The sequence below is a fragment of the Apaloderma vittatum genome, unplaced genomic scaffold (genome assembly GCF_000703405.1).
Source record: "Apaloderma vittatum isolate BGI_N311 unplaced genomic scaffold, ASM70340v1 scaffold9788, whole genome shotgun sequence".
NCBI classification, from domain to species: domain Eukaryota; kingdom Metazoa; phylum Chordata; class Aves; order Trogoniformes; family Trogonidae; genus Apaloderma; species Apaloderma vittatum.
The window spans coordinates 91,128-107,501 of NW_009731249.1; the positions used below are offsets into that span (position 1 = coordinate 91,128).

General features: G+C 40.7%; 1 protein-coding gene across 1 annotated transcript in view; it reads right to left on the reverse strand.

The window, feature by feature from the left end:
* The window catches only part of ENOX1 (ecto-NOX disulfide-thiol exchanger 1), a 68,700-nt gene that overhangs the window by 25,578 nt on the left and 26,748 nt on the right, over positions 1-16,374 (reverse strand). Inside the window, exon 5 of the mRNA XM_009875123.1 lies at positions 1,986-2,093. Coding sequence (XP_009873425.1) covers positions 1,986-2,093 — 108 coding nt within the window. The remainder of the gene's footprint in view (positions 1-1,985; positions 2,094-16,374) is intronic.

A 16,374-nucleotide genomic window follows, 5' to 3' on the forward strand; every position in this document is an offset into this window, starting at 1 on the left:
GCTCAGACACAGCTGCACCTCTCCAAGCAAACACGCCCATGGTGAGGGGAAGCTTCAGATGAAAAGGCAGATTTTAGCAAAAGTTATCACAAAAAACAAGCCATACACTCGAGGCGGGAGCCCAGTGCTATTTATTTTTGAAAGAAACGTTCGTATTTACTTGACTCCACCAGACGATTTTCAACACCCATTGTGGGTAAAACACACAGATGAGCTGTGGTGCTTGGAAAGGAAAGCTGTGAGCCTTGGCAAGTGGGGGTCATTGCTGCTCTGGAAAGTTTTGGAATGGGTTCAGGGTTGCTGGAGAAGCACACTGGCTGTGCAGCATTCGTTAGGAATTCTGGCTACTTGCAGTCTTGGCCTTAGGCGTGTTTCACAGCTAATTCTCCAAAGAAATGCAGATCCATCCTGCCTTTCTTCGAGCTACTGTTTCATCTGTCTGCCTAGCATGAGTGCACATTTGATTCGCAATTAGCAGGAGTCTGCAGAGACTCAAAAGTCTGCCCCGGTGGCCCCCACCAGGGCCTTGCATTGTGACAACTTCCTATATGTTTGTGCATCATTTAACAGCTGCCAAGATGTAAAGTAATTTCATGTAATTTCATTTTTTTTCTTAAGTATTGCATAATGCTATACCTTGAATGCAGTCTAAAAATGGAAATGAGATGCAATTAACTCAAGAGATCCAGTGGATTCTGTGTCTATAAAGATTGTCACTACTAAATCCATTTTTCCTCATGGTGTTTTGTGTAACACAGCCTTGCATCAGCTCCATTTAGAAAGTTGTCTCTGTAACCGTAAGTACTATGAACTTGTATCTCAACATGAATGCTTTATTTTTTCCAGAATCTAAATTAACAGTTTCCAGAATATATTTGTCACTAGATATGGTCAAAGACAAATGTTAGATGCGGAACAATGTCACAGGTTTCCTAACAAGCATTCAGAAAGTCTGAAATAAGCATAATTTACTTTTACCAATATGTACATTAAATGTATAAATCTGTATGCAGACATATTCAGACATACATGCTAATAATCTTGCAAATAAGAATCAGCAGCTTTTTGAATCTTTGCCATCTAAGCAATTCAGATCCCACAGTCTTTAAACTGCAAATACTTAACCAAGTCGCTAAATATTTGAGCTCAAAATTTATCCAGCAAGGATTAAAATAACGTTTCACAGACTGTGCCTGTGCAGCACAGGTCGGGGGTTGTGATTTGAGTGTGTTTGAGCCACGTGGTCTACACAGACAACGTGTATTTGTGCACACTGTGCTTGTGCACAATGCGCTGCTTCATCTCCAGTTTCAGAATCATAGAATCACAGAATTGTCAGGGTTGGAAGGGACCTTAAAGATCATCTAGTTCCAACCCCCCTGCCATGGGCAGGGACATCCATCTCACCATGCTTATAAACCAAGACTATCAAATACATTTGTCAGTGTCATAGAACACCTTAATATCAAAGAAGGTGTGATGATCAGATTTACAGAACTTTGCTTCTCACTGCGCACCGGTAACTACTTTTTAAACGCCATTATGATGAAGCTTTTTGTATACTTATATCTGCATGAATACCAAAGGAGATGCCAAGCTCTTTTTTACTAGTCTTAAAAGACAGAGCTGTTTTGTTTCAGGTATCTTGTAACTCTCTCTGCTTTTTTATTAAATTCAGAGAGAAAACATACATCACTGATATCTATGCAGAATAACATAATAGGAAATGTTACTCAAGACATGCAATTCAATATTGGATAGTATAAAATAAGGGTAATTTTTCATTCTGTTTTCTCAAACCCTGTGTTAGCCTCAGCTGTCTTCACAAATGTTAATCAGAGCAGACACATAGGCCACATAGGGTTATGTCTTGCTCACAGCATATTCTGTGGTCAGACTCCCCTGGATTTTGGAGGTAAAGCCATGGGTCCTCCATCCCCTTACTACGCTTATGCCAGCATTGTTCTCCCACGAGAAACACTCACCTGTTCCTGAAGGACTTTAAGCATCGCTTGTGTATGTGTTTGCTCTTCCTTGGCTTGCTCTAGTTCGGATTTTTTGTTATTTAATTCTTCCTGTATGCTCAGCAATTGCTGCACAAACAAAAGAAGTTTCTGGTTAACATCGTCTGGATCCAAAGCTCTTTTAAATCCTCAGTTTGATAAATCCCCATTTCAAACAATGCTTTGCAGTCTGCTCCTACATTTATTACTGTTGCATAATCTGCTGTGTCTAAATGAACCAGAGGTAAATTATTTTCATCTGCCTGCCCTTCTGCAGCAGTGCTCCACGAGTAATGCATCAGTTAATGTGTGTTAAGCTATCTGTTACATTAAAGTAGAAACTCCTGGTACAGTATATCACCCACAGAGCGACTGTCACATTCATTTGAACCAAAATCTTATTTGTAGAAGTATATATGCGGTGGTTTTAATAACACTAGGGTAAACACTATGGTACATTAATAATTTAAAAGCACAGCCCTTTAATATAATTAGTCATTGGCCCACAGCCATTTTCATTCTATGCAAAGCAATATTCTGGAAAGCTTTCACAGTGAGTTGCCAGGAAGACAAAAGCTTTCCTCTTTTCCCTTGTGCTGTGATATTTTATTAGATCAGGAAGACTGACGCCCTACAATCAATATGTCAGCCTGGGAGATTGCTGATCTGAACTGTCAAAACAAAAAACTATGACCAAACACTATTTTTATCAAGAGAATTCTGAGTTGCAGGTTACCTTTAAAAGCCCACATGCCCTGCTCTTGGCTAGCTTTAGGTTCTACACAAATTTATTGTGACTGTCAAGAGCATGTCAGTAGATTTAATTAATTCTGAAATAATTATAGATTTTTGTATTGATGTGAGGAATGTTAGACACTGATGAAAAGCAAGAGGAGACAGACATGAGATTTAGAAGTTTATGATGCTTTCACTTAGTGATCAAGAAAGGAAACTATGATTTCCTGGGGCAACAAACTGCTTGCATGCACACTGCTTTTTAAGTATGACTTGAAAGAGGAACTGCTTTCCTAACTCACGTTACCAATCTAACTATGTATCTAAGCGTCTAAAACTTAGTTTATTCTTATGCTTGTGTAACTCTGCCTCAAACCAATGTTGCAAGTGTTAAGCATCTTGGTAAGAGAGCAAACCTAGAAATAGTCCCTGGCCTTGTTCCACTGTCCTGGAAGTCCCAGACATCAAAGGACTTGGTGCCAGTACTGTTTTCAGAGCTGCTTGGAAACAGATGACATTTCAGGCAGTGATGGAGTTATTGGTAGTGTATTTCTGTTGTAAGTGAACACCAGCATGATGGATTAATTCAGCCACTGAAGTAAAAATAGATGTGGGTATGTGTCTGATTATATCTCATACACTCCACAGTCCAGCCGGGTTAGCTTTTTGATGGATCTTGCTGCCTGGACTGCTGCCTGAGAGCCTTCAAGAGACATTCAAGTATATGTATTCACTCTATTACAGTACAGGAGCATTTAAAATCTCAAGATTTTACATAAAATACTAAGGTCTTTTCCACTGAATCTCTTGCTCAACAAACTTGTGAGGGAAGGTCTACTTTGGCATCCCGACCAGAGATGGATTGCCACTTCAAGCCTGTGTTCATCTTGCCTGTTGGGTACTACTCCCTACATTTTCAGAAGATACACTGAATTTGTGTATGCTGTCATATGTCACACACTGATATTTATCTGGAAGGTTGTAAGTGAGTTTTCAGTCTGTCCCTGCCTCTGGAAAGCCTTTTCTTTACTGAATGACTGTTACAAATGGAAAACCAAGTTTCACCTAAGGGTTGAACTTGTTGCACTTCTGTCAGAACCGAAATCTCCTTCCCCGTCCTACCCACCCCCTCACATGGTTCTTCCACCGCCAAGTTTTACATAGCAGCTCACAAAGTTCCACTGTTTCATTTTCACATCTCCCACTGCGATCTCCCTCTGTGATTTAGTCTAATTATATCCCTCTTCCTTTGATCCTGACTTTTTCTGTTTTGTGTTTGAGGCAATTTTTCCAAAAACTGCCCAAGCATGGGAGGAAGTGGCGTGGAAGACATTGTCTGTGAGCATGAGAGAGACATGCTCCCTGCTCTGCATCTTAGTATTTGGCTCTGGACCAGCCAGGAACAGGAATCCCAGGAAAATATCCAACTTGCTCAGCTTCCCCAGGGTAAGAGTGTGTTCATTCTAGTTGCAGGATGAGCTGTAAAACACGATATAAGATAAAACCTTCCAGCAGTCTTAACAGTTAGACTGTCAGCTACTGCAGGCTTACTGTGTGTGCATAGGCTCCTACTTTCAGATATAGAAAATGGGTCCTATTTTATGGGGTGCAAAACCGAGTATCTGTAACTAAGGTACCATACTCCCAGTCACACACAAGTTTTTTATACACAGAACTGGGACCTTTCCATCCAATCCCCAAGGACTTCAGAATATTTTAAACCTTGTAGCCATCCCCTGGGGGTTTAACCTTCTTTCTTCTTCTCTTCTTCATATTTATCTCTAAAAGCTGCAGAACCTGCTGATTTTGCATGGGTCATGTTCTGAAATTTCTTTTTCCTGAGTAGTTGATGCGGCCACCACGAAGTTGTGAGAAGGAGTTGTACCTGCCAAATAGCATATTTTCCCCTTATAGTTTCATTTTGGAAAATGAAGAAATACTTTGACTGAAAAAAAAAATATCAGCCTAAGACAGACGAACAGCCTGAAAAATTTCACCACGAACACGTGATGTTTGGCAAAATTAGAAGCAAATGGGAAGAGGATCTTACACCGGCAGGAATGAGGCAAGTTTCATAACAGGGACTGCTGTCATGCCTGCTTATAAACAGACAGCCTTTCCATAAAGATTGTAATGAATGATGCCAAGATGACGGTATTTAATTATTCAGAATTATTCTGGTTTTCATATAAATGTGCTTATTAAAAATTGATCCTATAGATATTTCTTCTGCCCTTCAGATTGCTTGCAAGTATACACCACAATCAATTAAAATAGAAAAAATATTGTTCTTCTTGGTTTTAATGTTTATGCTATCTGATACTGTTCCACCTACTTTGTCATCTCATCCAGCCTTTCTGTGAGAGCTTCCCCCTGTGCCCACCCACCCACTCAGCTTTTGCTACCCCTCTTTCCACCTGCTAAATCCTGCTGGCTTGTCTCACAGCTACTGCCAGCACAGCTATCAAAGTGTCCCTTCCTTCAATCTTCTCTCTCCTCTCTGGCTATTTCCTTTAAGCTCTGATGTCCCCAACTTTGTGTCACAGCCATGGCATTCAGGCAGCATTTCCCCAGTTTCCTCAGGCATAGGAATGACTTCCTGGTTACATATCCAGGAAATACCTGGCTCATTCTTCTCTTGTCTTCCAATGGTCCTCAGCATGCAATTCTTCAGGTTTCTGAGGGTCCTCTGCAAGTTAGGCAAAGGCCTTTTCCCTGAGCCAAAATCCCAGAGTGAGGAAGCAGAAAAGCATCTGACAGTGCTCATCACAGCTCTGAGGATCATGGAGAGAGATATCTGCACAGCCTAGAGCTCCACCAGTATCAGTCTGGAAGCTCAGCTGGCCTACGTGCAACCAAACCTGTTTGCCACCATGGCAGCCAGGCTAACCCCAAGAGATGAAGCCGTGTAGTAGGTCCAGAGCAGACTGGTAGGCGTAACTGATATCCCCTCTTACTGGCAGTTCCAGAGAGAAGCCAGGAAAGGAGAAAGAATTAACCCACAAGTTGTCTCTCCAGAGATCAATCAATGCCTTTTAGACAAAAAAAAATGTAAGACAGATTGCTTGTTTCCAGTAGCAGCTCTGGAGCTGCTCTGTATAGAAATGGTAAATACCACTCTCCAGTGTTAAGCTTCCTTCATTCATGAGGACCAAATTCTTCCTGTGCATAAGTGGGTAGCTAATTTCTTTATATGGAGGGGGAAGGGTATGTGTGTGTGTGTGTGTTTTATTTTGTTTTTTCACACTTTCCCACCTCCAGTGCTGAATCTCTGTCAGAGACAGTTCAGTACTGCCCATATTGCGTAGATCTCAAAAGTACAGACAGAAAATTACCATCTTAAACCAATCTTCGCAGCTTCTGAAACATTAAATATAGATGGCATTACTGAAGCCAGCAGAATTACTCAGACTGTGTACAATGCGGTGCCCGCGTGGCCAGGAATGCTAACAACCAAACAACACGCAGTGCCTTGAAATATATGAGAAGCCCTAAAGGGAAAGTCATAGCTTGCTGTTGTGTACCACTGTGCAGCCGTGAAATATTCCTTCTCTTTCCTCTCCTCCTCCCTGCTCACAGTTCTTCATTTCTTCCCAAAAGGCAGTGTTGCATGTGTACATTTAAATATAAATTACGTACGTATCTGGAAGTGTGGTCACACTGAGCCTAGCAGGACAGAGAAGGGTCTCAGAAGGAAAGCATGGTTTCCAGCATGAAACCATCAACTTAGCAGGCTAAGAAAAGGGAGGCAGATCAGAACAGACCGCAAGGCCCGAGGCTGTACTTAAGATACTGTAAAGCTGACAGAATAATGAAAAAGAAAAACCAGCATTTGCCACAAGTTTAGCAGTTATACTGCTGAACGGTCCTGCCCCTCCTACTTTGGTTATGGCTTTCTCTGTAGCTGCCAGAAATGAAGTATGAGAAGGTTACAAATACTTTAAAGAAAGTGAGTTAAAGAAGAACAGATAACAGAAAGCCTCTGAGGTGGGAATGCTGTTTTCAGTCACAGGTTGTGCAGGCCATTTCAGGAAATACAGCCCCTTCAGCTATGGGAAGGAGGCACAGACTCTCTCTCAGTTTTCTGGAGTTGCCACAGTGTCCAGAAAAGATCTGTGGCAAACTCTTCTTCTAGTTAAAGATGTCCCTGCTCACTTCAGGGCACTTGGACTAGGTGACATTTAAAGGTCCTTTCCAGTACAACACATTTTACGATACTTTGAAACAAGTGTATCAGTCGAAGAGAGATGCTCTTACACAGCCTAATTGTGTCAACTCAGTTGAATGGCTGTCTTAGACACTTAGTAAGCTTGGGCAAACTGGATTCTCCCATCTTTATAATGTTTGAGGCCAGCATATTACTCTCCACTTACTACCTAGGGGGATGGGAAGATCTGTCTCACTAGGTGCCTAAAATGAAGGCAAAACTTATGTGTCTCAAATAGGCAGGCTGTATCCCAACCATGGCTACCTTTTTTAGTCCCAATGAAACCAACACTTGCACACTAAGCAGTAACCCTGGGAATGCTAGTAACTACTGAGGTTTTATTCTTTCTTTTTTTTTCTTTCTTTTTTTTTTTTATGCCCAAGTAAAAACTTGCTGTGTCTTTTCTAACTTTATTTTAGAGAAAGAAAAAGAAGTTAAGAGTTTGCGAAATGGAAAAGGACACAAATCAGCAAGGAAAATAAGTGTCTCAAAATTCTTAAAAACTAGTCACAAATACAGATGGAAAGGGTGGTAAATATTTCTCTTCAGAATCCTCCTTAAGTAGAAGGAAAGAAATATGAATCAAAATGAAATCTCACGTACACAACCAATTGCAAAATAAAAATCCCTCTCCCAGTACTTTCACAGACTGTCTAGAAGAGTGTTTTTCTCTTTTTGTAAGACAGACAAGATTTCATATCACAAATGGCCAGCACATGGCAGGCTTGAATAATGAGAAAGTGACTTCCCAGCTGAGCAAATATGCATTAGTAACAAGACTCTGATGAGGCCAGACAAATCACCAAGGAAACAGGAGAATGTGAAGAAGCTTTAGAAATGAGCCCTCAAGGAAGTTCATGTTGCAGCAGTAAGGGCAACATACATGACATCCTAAAGTATGACAAGGCATTATGAAAATACAAAGTGTGACTGCAGAACTTTTTGAGGGAGTAAAATGAAATACAGTGTAATAGCACACTGTTTCTCATCCCTCCCACCTCTCAGGGACTGCCTATGTCATAGGGATTATGCAGATGGTGTTATTCAGACGCATTGTGTGGGGTTTGCAATGACAAAAGAGTCCAAGCCTTGAAACCTCCACTCTGGGCTGGCGAAGAGCTGTACATGCATCAACAGTCCCTCTTCTGCTTGTCGAGTATCCACCTGCAAAGTGAGTTTTCTTGGCTGTCTGGCCAGAGGCAAAGACCATGCTGAACATACTAACTCCATGGGTTAACCACCTCAGAGAGGGCCAAGGAGTTGGACACAGACGTGATGGTGACACTACTGAAGAGCTCTTTTCAGCTGTTTCCTTATGGAGAGGTTTACTATGCTCCCCTGTCCCTGCTATTAGATTGACTGTAGAGATTCTACAGCTTTATAGCACTCAGGGTAGGAGCAGGAAGGACTGAACCCAGGAAATACGCCAAATGAGAAAACAGACAGATGGACACAGATACAATGAAACTACCTAAAGGGAGGTTACAGAGAAGATGGAGTCAGGCTTTTCTTGGATAATGGCTGAATAGATACATATTCAACATGGAACATTCCTATTACATATAAGGAAATTATTCTATAGTGAGGGTGGCCTAACACCTGAACGAGGGCTCAGAGAAGCTGTGGACTCTTCATCCTGGTACTGACAACACAGCTAGACAAGGTCCTGAGCAAAACTTAGACAACTCCAGAGCTTCCCCTGCTTTGAGCAGAGGGATCATGTATGTGGCTTCCAGATGTACCTTCCAAGTTTTGTTCTTTTATGATTCTGAAGAATACCTAATAAATATATGCTTTCCACTTCTTTTTTATCTATGAGGCATAGTAATACAGCCACACTGACTACAAGAGGGTTGGTCAGCAGATGAAAGGAGAACATGGATGGTGCAAAGAATGACTTCAGAAACAGTCTACTGCTTTACTTTGCCAAGTAATTTTTAAGTATATCTCTTAGTCCTCAAGAAAGACAAGTTCTCTTCAGTGAGCTATGGACTTTTGCAGGGAATGAGGAAAAGACCCAAGCCCTTAGGAAACTTACAGGATCAATCCCTCCTCTCAGAAGTGAAATTCTCCCAATTTCCTAATAGATACTTAGTGACAGCATCAGGGATCCCTCTCTGGGATCCCTCTCTGGGATCACAGCAGATTGCACAAGGTCTTTCATTTTCATGGTGGCCAGTGAAGGGGAGAAGTCTGACCAAAGTCCATTGCAGCACCTCATCAATAAAACTTCATCCTGCCTTTGCTTAATAAGGTGATTGGCATATTGCATAGTCCTTGGCTTTACCAGCAGGACAGATGGGTTACAGTTTGCAGTGTCAAAGGAAGTCAAAGGAAAGTCAAAGGAAGAGGGCTGATCGTAGATGAGCATCATGTTCCCTCTGTCCTGCAAGGCAAGCAGCTGGCACCTGGTATGGTGCACAATCAAAAGAAGATACAAGCATTCATTCAGCATAGCAGCCTCATCTTCTCCATCCTTTCACCTGTACCTGTTCATAGTGCATACCTCCTCACCAGGCAATGGCACTTGAACCGTATCATCCCATCTCTTCTTTCATGGGACTGCAAATGATACAGTATGCTTTTTCTTAACCAACCAAATTAGATTTTTTTTTAAATTTTAATTTCCTATTTCAGAATCAACATTTTATTTATTTTGAAGGAGAATAGAAAGATCTGACACATTTTAATTAGAAGAATTACATTAGGTAAGAAAATCAATTCACTCAGAGTAACTCCCATTGAAACACAATTCCTAGTAGTGGAAACAGAGTTCCTAGTAATGAGAGCATCAAACACATTTCAAAACAAGGTAATTAGCAAGCCAGTGCTAGTATTGAGGAATTTTTAAAGAATTCATGCTTTCTTCATTTTTAAAATGAAAATGTGCATACTTAATTATTTCTTTTCAAAGCGTTTATTCTTGATGCTAGTTTCAGTTTAGCTTTAATAGTAGCAGGCAAAACAATGCCACCCTCCACCATCTTACCACTAGAACAGCTATCAAGGATATGTTGCTTAAAGCATCCATGGGCCCTTATTTACACTTCTCCTAATATCGTTGAAGTGGTGGTGGCAGAAGTGGGAAATTAAACACTGCTTTCAATAAGGAAAGGTTGTTAAACACAGAGGAGAACCCATTTGGCTTGTCTGAGACCTGATAAATAATTAGCACTTAATTGCCAGCTGCTTTTTTTTTTTTTAATATAATCAGAAAGAGTAAGTATTTTCTGGAAGTTTGAATGTGGACAGTACTCTACAGAGCCCTGAAAAGCACAAGTGAACAAAGATAATATGTACTGGGAGCAGACATATTTTAACCAGTTTCCAAATATCAACTATAAGGTGAGAGAAGAAAAGACAGGCTTGGAAGTGAACATCTGTACACTGGGTCCAGTTCTTTATACTTATCTTGTATTCATTCCCTATAAAATTATTAATGTTAATCAACATTGCCATTACTACTCCAATGCCACTTTTATAGGAAAACAGAAAGATCTAACTGGAATTCACACCATAGGAGTAGTAATAAAAAACATTAAGAATAAACTTAATTATTCTGGTCGGTTTATTCAGCAGGTAAAATGCAAATGCAAAGGGTAATTTTTTAATCTCTTTTATTTACTCTTTAATACTGCATTTGGAGTAGAATCAGTTCATAGTTGTGTGTAAGTGGATTATGTGCTGAATAGACGTTTGATGAGCAAAAGGTAGGTGGATAAAAAAAGACTACAAATCTCCTCTACATTTAGGCTATATTTATTAATATAGCCATAACATGCTCCATCTATTCAACAACGATGTTAATTTCAGTGCTAAACTGCTACTAGAACCTGTATATTTAAAGGTAAATGGTTGTTATTATGGTCAGGGCACTCACACAGCACCAGATTCAGCAATTTTCAGTCAACAGCACATTGTCTGTGACTTCTGACATTTCAGAAATTTTTTATGAGAGAGAAAGGAATGGCTGTGACAGTTAACAACATCTGTGAAGGAGCCGAGAGCTGCAGACCTAAATGCCAGCTGAGCCTTATTAGAATTTAATAGGTGGTAGATTGGTTAGAAGAGTGATGTGGAAAAGAAGTCTCACAATGCTCTAGCCTACTAGCTGTTGAAACCTCCTGGACAGAAACATGTTTTTCCTCCCTGTTCCCGTTAAAAGAGAGAGGACCATGGGAAGAGTCAGTTCTTACGTTACTTACGTGAGAATAAACTACTTTCCATACAGGATAAGAGAGGAAAGATCTGACCAATGCCATCTTTACCTGTCGAAAAAACAATCTGCTAGCTCTGTGAGGACATTTGAAAATGGACTAGCTCTGCACCAGTGGCTGGGAATGGTAGAAATCCAATTAATTTCAAAGGCAGCACAGTGAGGACAATGCTGTCGGCCTCTGGCTTTTCTACTCATAATAGTTACTATACATTGGAGGTATGTGATCTTATATGATCTCACGAGGTATATGATCTCAGCTTAAAAAGCTGCGAAAGGACCCTTGTGCCATCTCAGACAAAAGGGTCCTATACTGTCTCTCAGTGACTTTACTGTGGAAGCTGGGTGCATCCCACTGTCCTCATCACTAAATTCTTCAAGGCAGCAGTGACTCTAAGGAGGGAGCAGCGATGCTCTCAGCAGCTCTTCTTGCACTCCCAAAACACTGAGGGGCTTTTTAGGATGTCATGTAGTGATAGGACTAGGGGGAATGGATTAAAGCCAGAGATGGATCAGTTCAGATTGGACGTTAGGAAGAAGTTCTTTCCCATGAGGGTGGTGAGACACTGGCACAGGTTGCCCAGAGAGGTGCTGGAAGCCCCATCCCTGGATTTTTTAAGGCCAGGCTGGATGGGGCTCTGAGCAGCCTGATCTAGTGGGCGATGTCCCTGCCCATGGCAGGGGGGTTGGAACTAGATGATCTTTAAGGTCCCTTCCAACCCTGACAATTCTATGATTCTATATCACAGACCAAACTGTCCTTCCCTGTATGAACACTAGAAACCTGAATTGATTGCTAGTCACCCGGCATCTCTCCGAACCCTTTAAAAAGAGGTGTCTAAGTCTCAGACGCATGTGCTATTTATTTTACATGCTAAATGATTAGTAAACTGCAAAGGCTAGTCCTCTGTTGGTAGGAAATGTCAGGAGCAATGTGGCCTTTGCAGTAAGGCCTTGGGTTGCATACTGAACAGCAAGGACAAGAAGGTATTGAATCGGTGATGATTAACTGTGTACTCTCTCTCTGCTGCACTGAACAGGCAAGGGTCTCTGACGTATACGAAGCAAAATACACAGGCGGTACTTCTGGCAATTCCTGGCTTCTGCGTGCTCAAGTCTGCAATCTGCGTTGCTATTTGAGTGAAACTGATACTGTTTGGGGGGGAAAAAGAACACAGGACTAAAGAGGACTTTGATCACGGTGCATCAGTGACATGCATATGGGTCATCAACAGGGCCAGAATACACTCAGTCCCTTTCTGTGACATCCTGAGCCAACAGAGTTGGTGGCACCCACAGCAGTGCATCAGCCTTTATGTCACTCCTATCTGTGACATGACCTGTGGCTGTTCCTACTGTTTTTCCTTTCCAACCTGAGCAATAATTTTAGGAGAGGCACACCCTCTGCATCCTCTGCTCATGCAGTAACCCATGGCTAGGTTTTAATGCATCACAGCCAATGAAGAGGAGCTTGTGCTTTCACTGTGCGTTAGTAGAATGAACCCATGCTCAGCTAAAAAGCCCCAGAGGACTGAGGCAATGAGGTGCCTCTTTGATGTCCCAGACGCACTCCAGCATTTGCAATAGTAAAACTGTAGATACTTGTGTCTATTTCCTCCATAAAACATAGGTAGAAGCATGGTTTAAACAGGAATTTCTGGATGACACTCTTGCCTGCAGCAGCTTAAATTCAGCCCATCATGCTCAGGGAGTTGTGAGAGCAAAGAATGTTATCATACATTTACATGATGCAGTAAACCACCGTGCAGAATTACCAGTCTATTGGCAAATTAACCAGTTCAGAAATCTGTACAGCTGTGCAAGTGTGGCCCCATACCTTGGCTAATTAAGCCTGATGAAAAGATGGAACTAACTTGCTCAATTAGAGCCACGCTAGAGAGGTGTTCTCTGTACACTTAGGATTAACCTGAAAAGTAAAACATTGCAGCTATGGCTGTGCTGTGGAGGTGGTTCATGAACCCCAAATGACCAGTAAAAATCTAACATTTACTTGGATATGTGCTAATGAGTGCCATCTCCTATGTGGCAAACTGACACTTTTCAAAGGCTTGTGCCACTATCAATTTCAGGGAGATTATATAGAGGATATGGAAACCACATCATTAACTCAATAGCGACTCACTGTCAAATTCTGAGTCCCTACTCAAAGCATGAAGGTGGCAAGTGCATTTCCATAAGAATTTTTTTTGGTGGCCAGCAAACAAGAAAAGCATAGTTTTCATCCTTCGTTGGATAAGATTTTTTTCAAGAGAATTTTGCTTGCTACTCTGTATGCAATATACTAACCCAAAGAGTTAAAAGTTGGAGAAATTATATACCCACTCAAAACTAAGTGTTATAATGGCAGGCATTAAGCAACACTACTATGTGGTATCTCCCGCATTATCTATAGTCATGTATCTGGTAAAACATTTCAGATAGAGAGACAAGAATAAAAAAATTCTTACAGCTGTGCTATGAAGTACTGTAAAAATAGTTACAACTAAAACATCCTTCCTTGTGATCACAAGCTTTGTTAGAGAACACCAAACACTGCTGGAAAAACAGAGCCATGCAAAAAGTGATCTGCTTGGTATGTGTGTTCTCATATAGAAATAAATTGAAGGCAATACCACCTATGCAGCAGTGACAAGTTAATTCAATTTCCATCTCCAAATCAGGTAAAGTCTATCTCATTTGTTACCATGGATACAAGACATTATTTCCATTTGTTTGAGATTTCACAGTGGGTATGAAATTAAACTGTGACACAGCTTTACGAAGGAAGTTGACTAAAAACCCTATAAGTTCAATGTCATTAGTCCAAAGGATTTTCTTTTTCAGACACACTAAAGAATCAGGTTGCAACTACTGCCCATTAAGTATACTTAATAAGCAAACATCTGAGTGATTTTTCTGAAGCTATTTTGAGTCAGTAGGAGTGAGAGAAGAGAAAACAAACATTCCTTTTCTCAGTCCTGCAAGCGTGGGAAGGAATCCTGAAAAATGTCCAGACGGTACAAGTACATTAAAAATACATTGATGTTGTGTTATTTCCTATTGTTTGGCACCAAATATGTTTACAAAACAATTTATTGATTCTGAAAATGCATCCACTTCTTCCTAGATAAATCTCCTTATCAGCCTGCAGCTCAAATCACTTGGACTCTAGTTTTCAAGGTGAGAAGAAGAGGTGTATGAAAAAGTGGGGGAGAATGAAGAAGAAAGGAGGAGGAACACATTTTTTTTAATGCTGACACATACGTAGAGTTCGGGAATTCAGTGGCATTCAGTTTACCTTGTGTGAAATTAATTTTAATATATACAAAAGGATAAAAGGGAATAGAGGTCTTCTTGTTAAATTATTTCTAGTCAAGTCCTGACTATATCTTTAATATTTCATAGAGAGACTGATTTCCATAGATACCATGCACCTGCTATACTGATGGATTTCAGCTAAGGTTGTCATCTCTCAACACTTACAAAACCGAGCTGAGATAAAACAGAGTCTACCTAAATCAAAGGTTTATTTCTAAATATTCATGCATGAACTGTATGAAAAGCACAAAGGTTATGGGATGTCATGACTATGGCTAATCACTGAAATCCAAAGCCATCATCTGGCTGCTTAATTGACTAATAAATTCCCACCAAATATTCTGAACTCCACCTGCAGTGCTTCTGTGTTGCTGCCCTCCTCAGCATATTGTCAGACTGGATTATCTGCAATGTCTTCTCCAGCTCCTTGGGCCATCTCTAATTATATCCCATTGGGAGTTAGTAGGTCTGACCCCAAGATGGCAAACTAGAAGAATTCAGTACCTCACAGCAAAATTGTCACGAACACAGAAACTCTCAGAGGAATAGGGGCTACATTTTCCATTGCAGAGGGATAAGTAAGTCTCTCTCTGTTATTGACTTGTATTATTAACATTTGCTTGAAGTTACAATAGAAATTTATTTATAATCTACAGATTTGATTACCCTTCATTCAGACCCCAGGTAGGAAATTATAATGCAAAAGGAGTGTTAGGACCCTACCATTTTGATTTAGTAGTAGTTTGTGCCCGCTTTTCAGTCTTTTGAATGGAGAATTAGCACCGGGTTGAAATTTAGCACAATATTTATACATGCAGTTAAATTTAATGAAGCCAGTGATAATTAAGTATCCATTCATATAAGGATAAGATCGTGAATAGACCTCAAGTATACTGAAACCTCAGTGATTAATGACTTTATTTCTAAGTTCAGGAAAGATTGTATTCCTGAAAGGTCAATTACTTATTTTCTATTTCTCAAATGTTTTATTCAGAATTAGTCCACCATACCATAAATCAACCTAATTTGGTAAAACTCTGCAGGTTTTGAAGTGGTTTAGGTTAGTATAAATGCACAGATAGGCTTGCCTTGTGCTGTTATTTGGTGTTAGGTGAGATTTGCAGGCTTGTTGGCTATCACATTATCACAGTATGCTAGGGATTGGAAGGGACCTCAGAAGATCATCTAGTCCAATCCCCCTGCCAGAGCAGGATCAACAGGGCACTCCAATTCCTAATCTAATAAGGCAACTCATATGTAAACAAACGTCTCCTTTTTTTTTTTTTCATAAAAAAGCAGCTTAGTACAATCTGGAAGAGGGTACAACTTGTCCCCTTCTGGAATGCAATAACCAGGAGTGATAGAAGAGTGCATGCATTGCTTCGGGGAGGCACAATTAACCTCTGCAGTGACGTCTTGAGAAGCTCCATTCTAGATGGGAACCCAGTCCAGCGTCATGGTAAGTCACTGAGCTCTGTCATGTAGCAGCTGGATATAAGTGCCCGAGCAGAAAGTTACTTACATGCACATATGTTGAATGAGAGCTGCTTATGTGTTAATGGATGGGTCAGACAAAGCTGTGGGAATCTGGATGTGCTTGCCAAGAATTACCCTGGACGATGTTAGGAGCACACTGACAAATAAGGGAGAATGGATAAGATAAACTGAACCCCGCTGTAGGGATGTATTGCAGTTTCTGTCTGACTGCCGTCAGAAAAAAATGTTTGTGGCTGCACTAAAGCCACTTAAAAATTGCCTGAATGAAAAGGTTACATCCATGGGTCATCATAAAGGATGAAAGCTCAGGGGACAGCATCGATGTTGCTATCCACTTGCAAGTTAGCAGGAGGGTAGTCTGGAGATGTCTCAGTCATCCTCAAAGAAGAGTCAGCAGG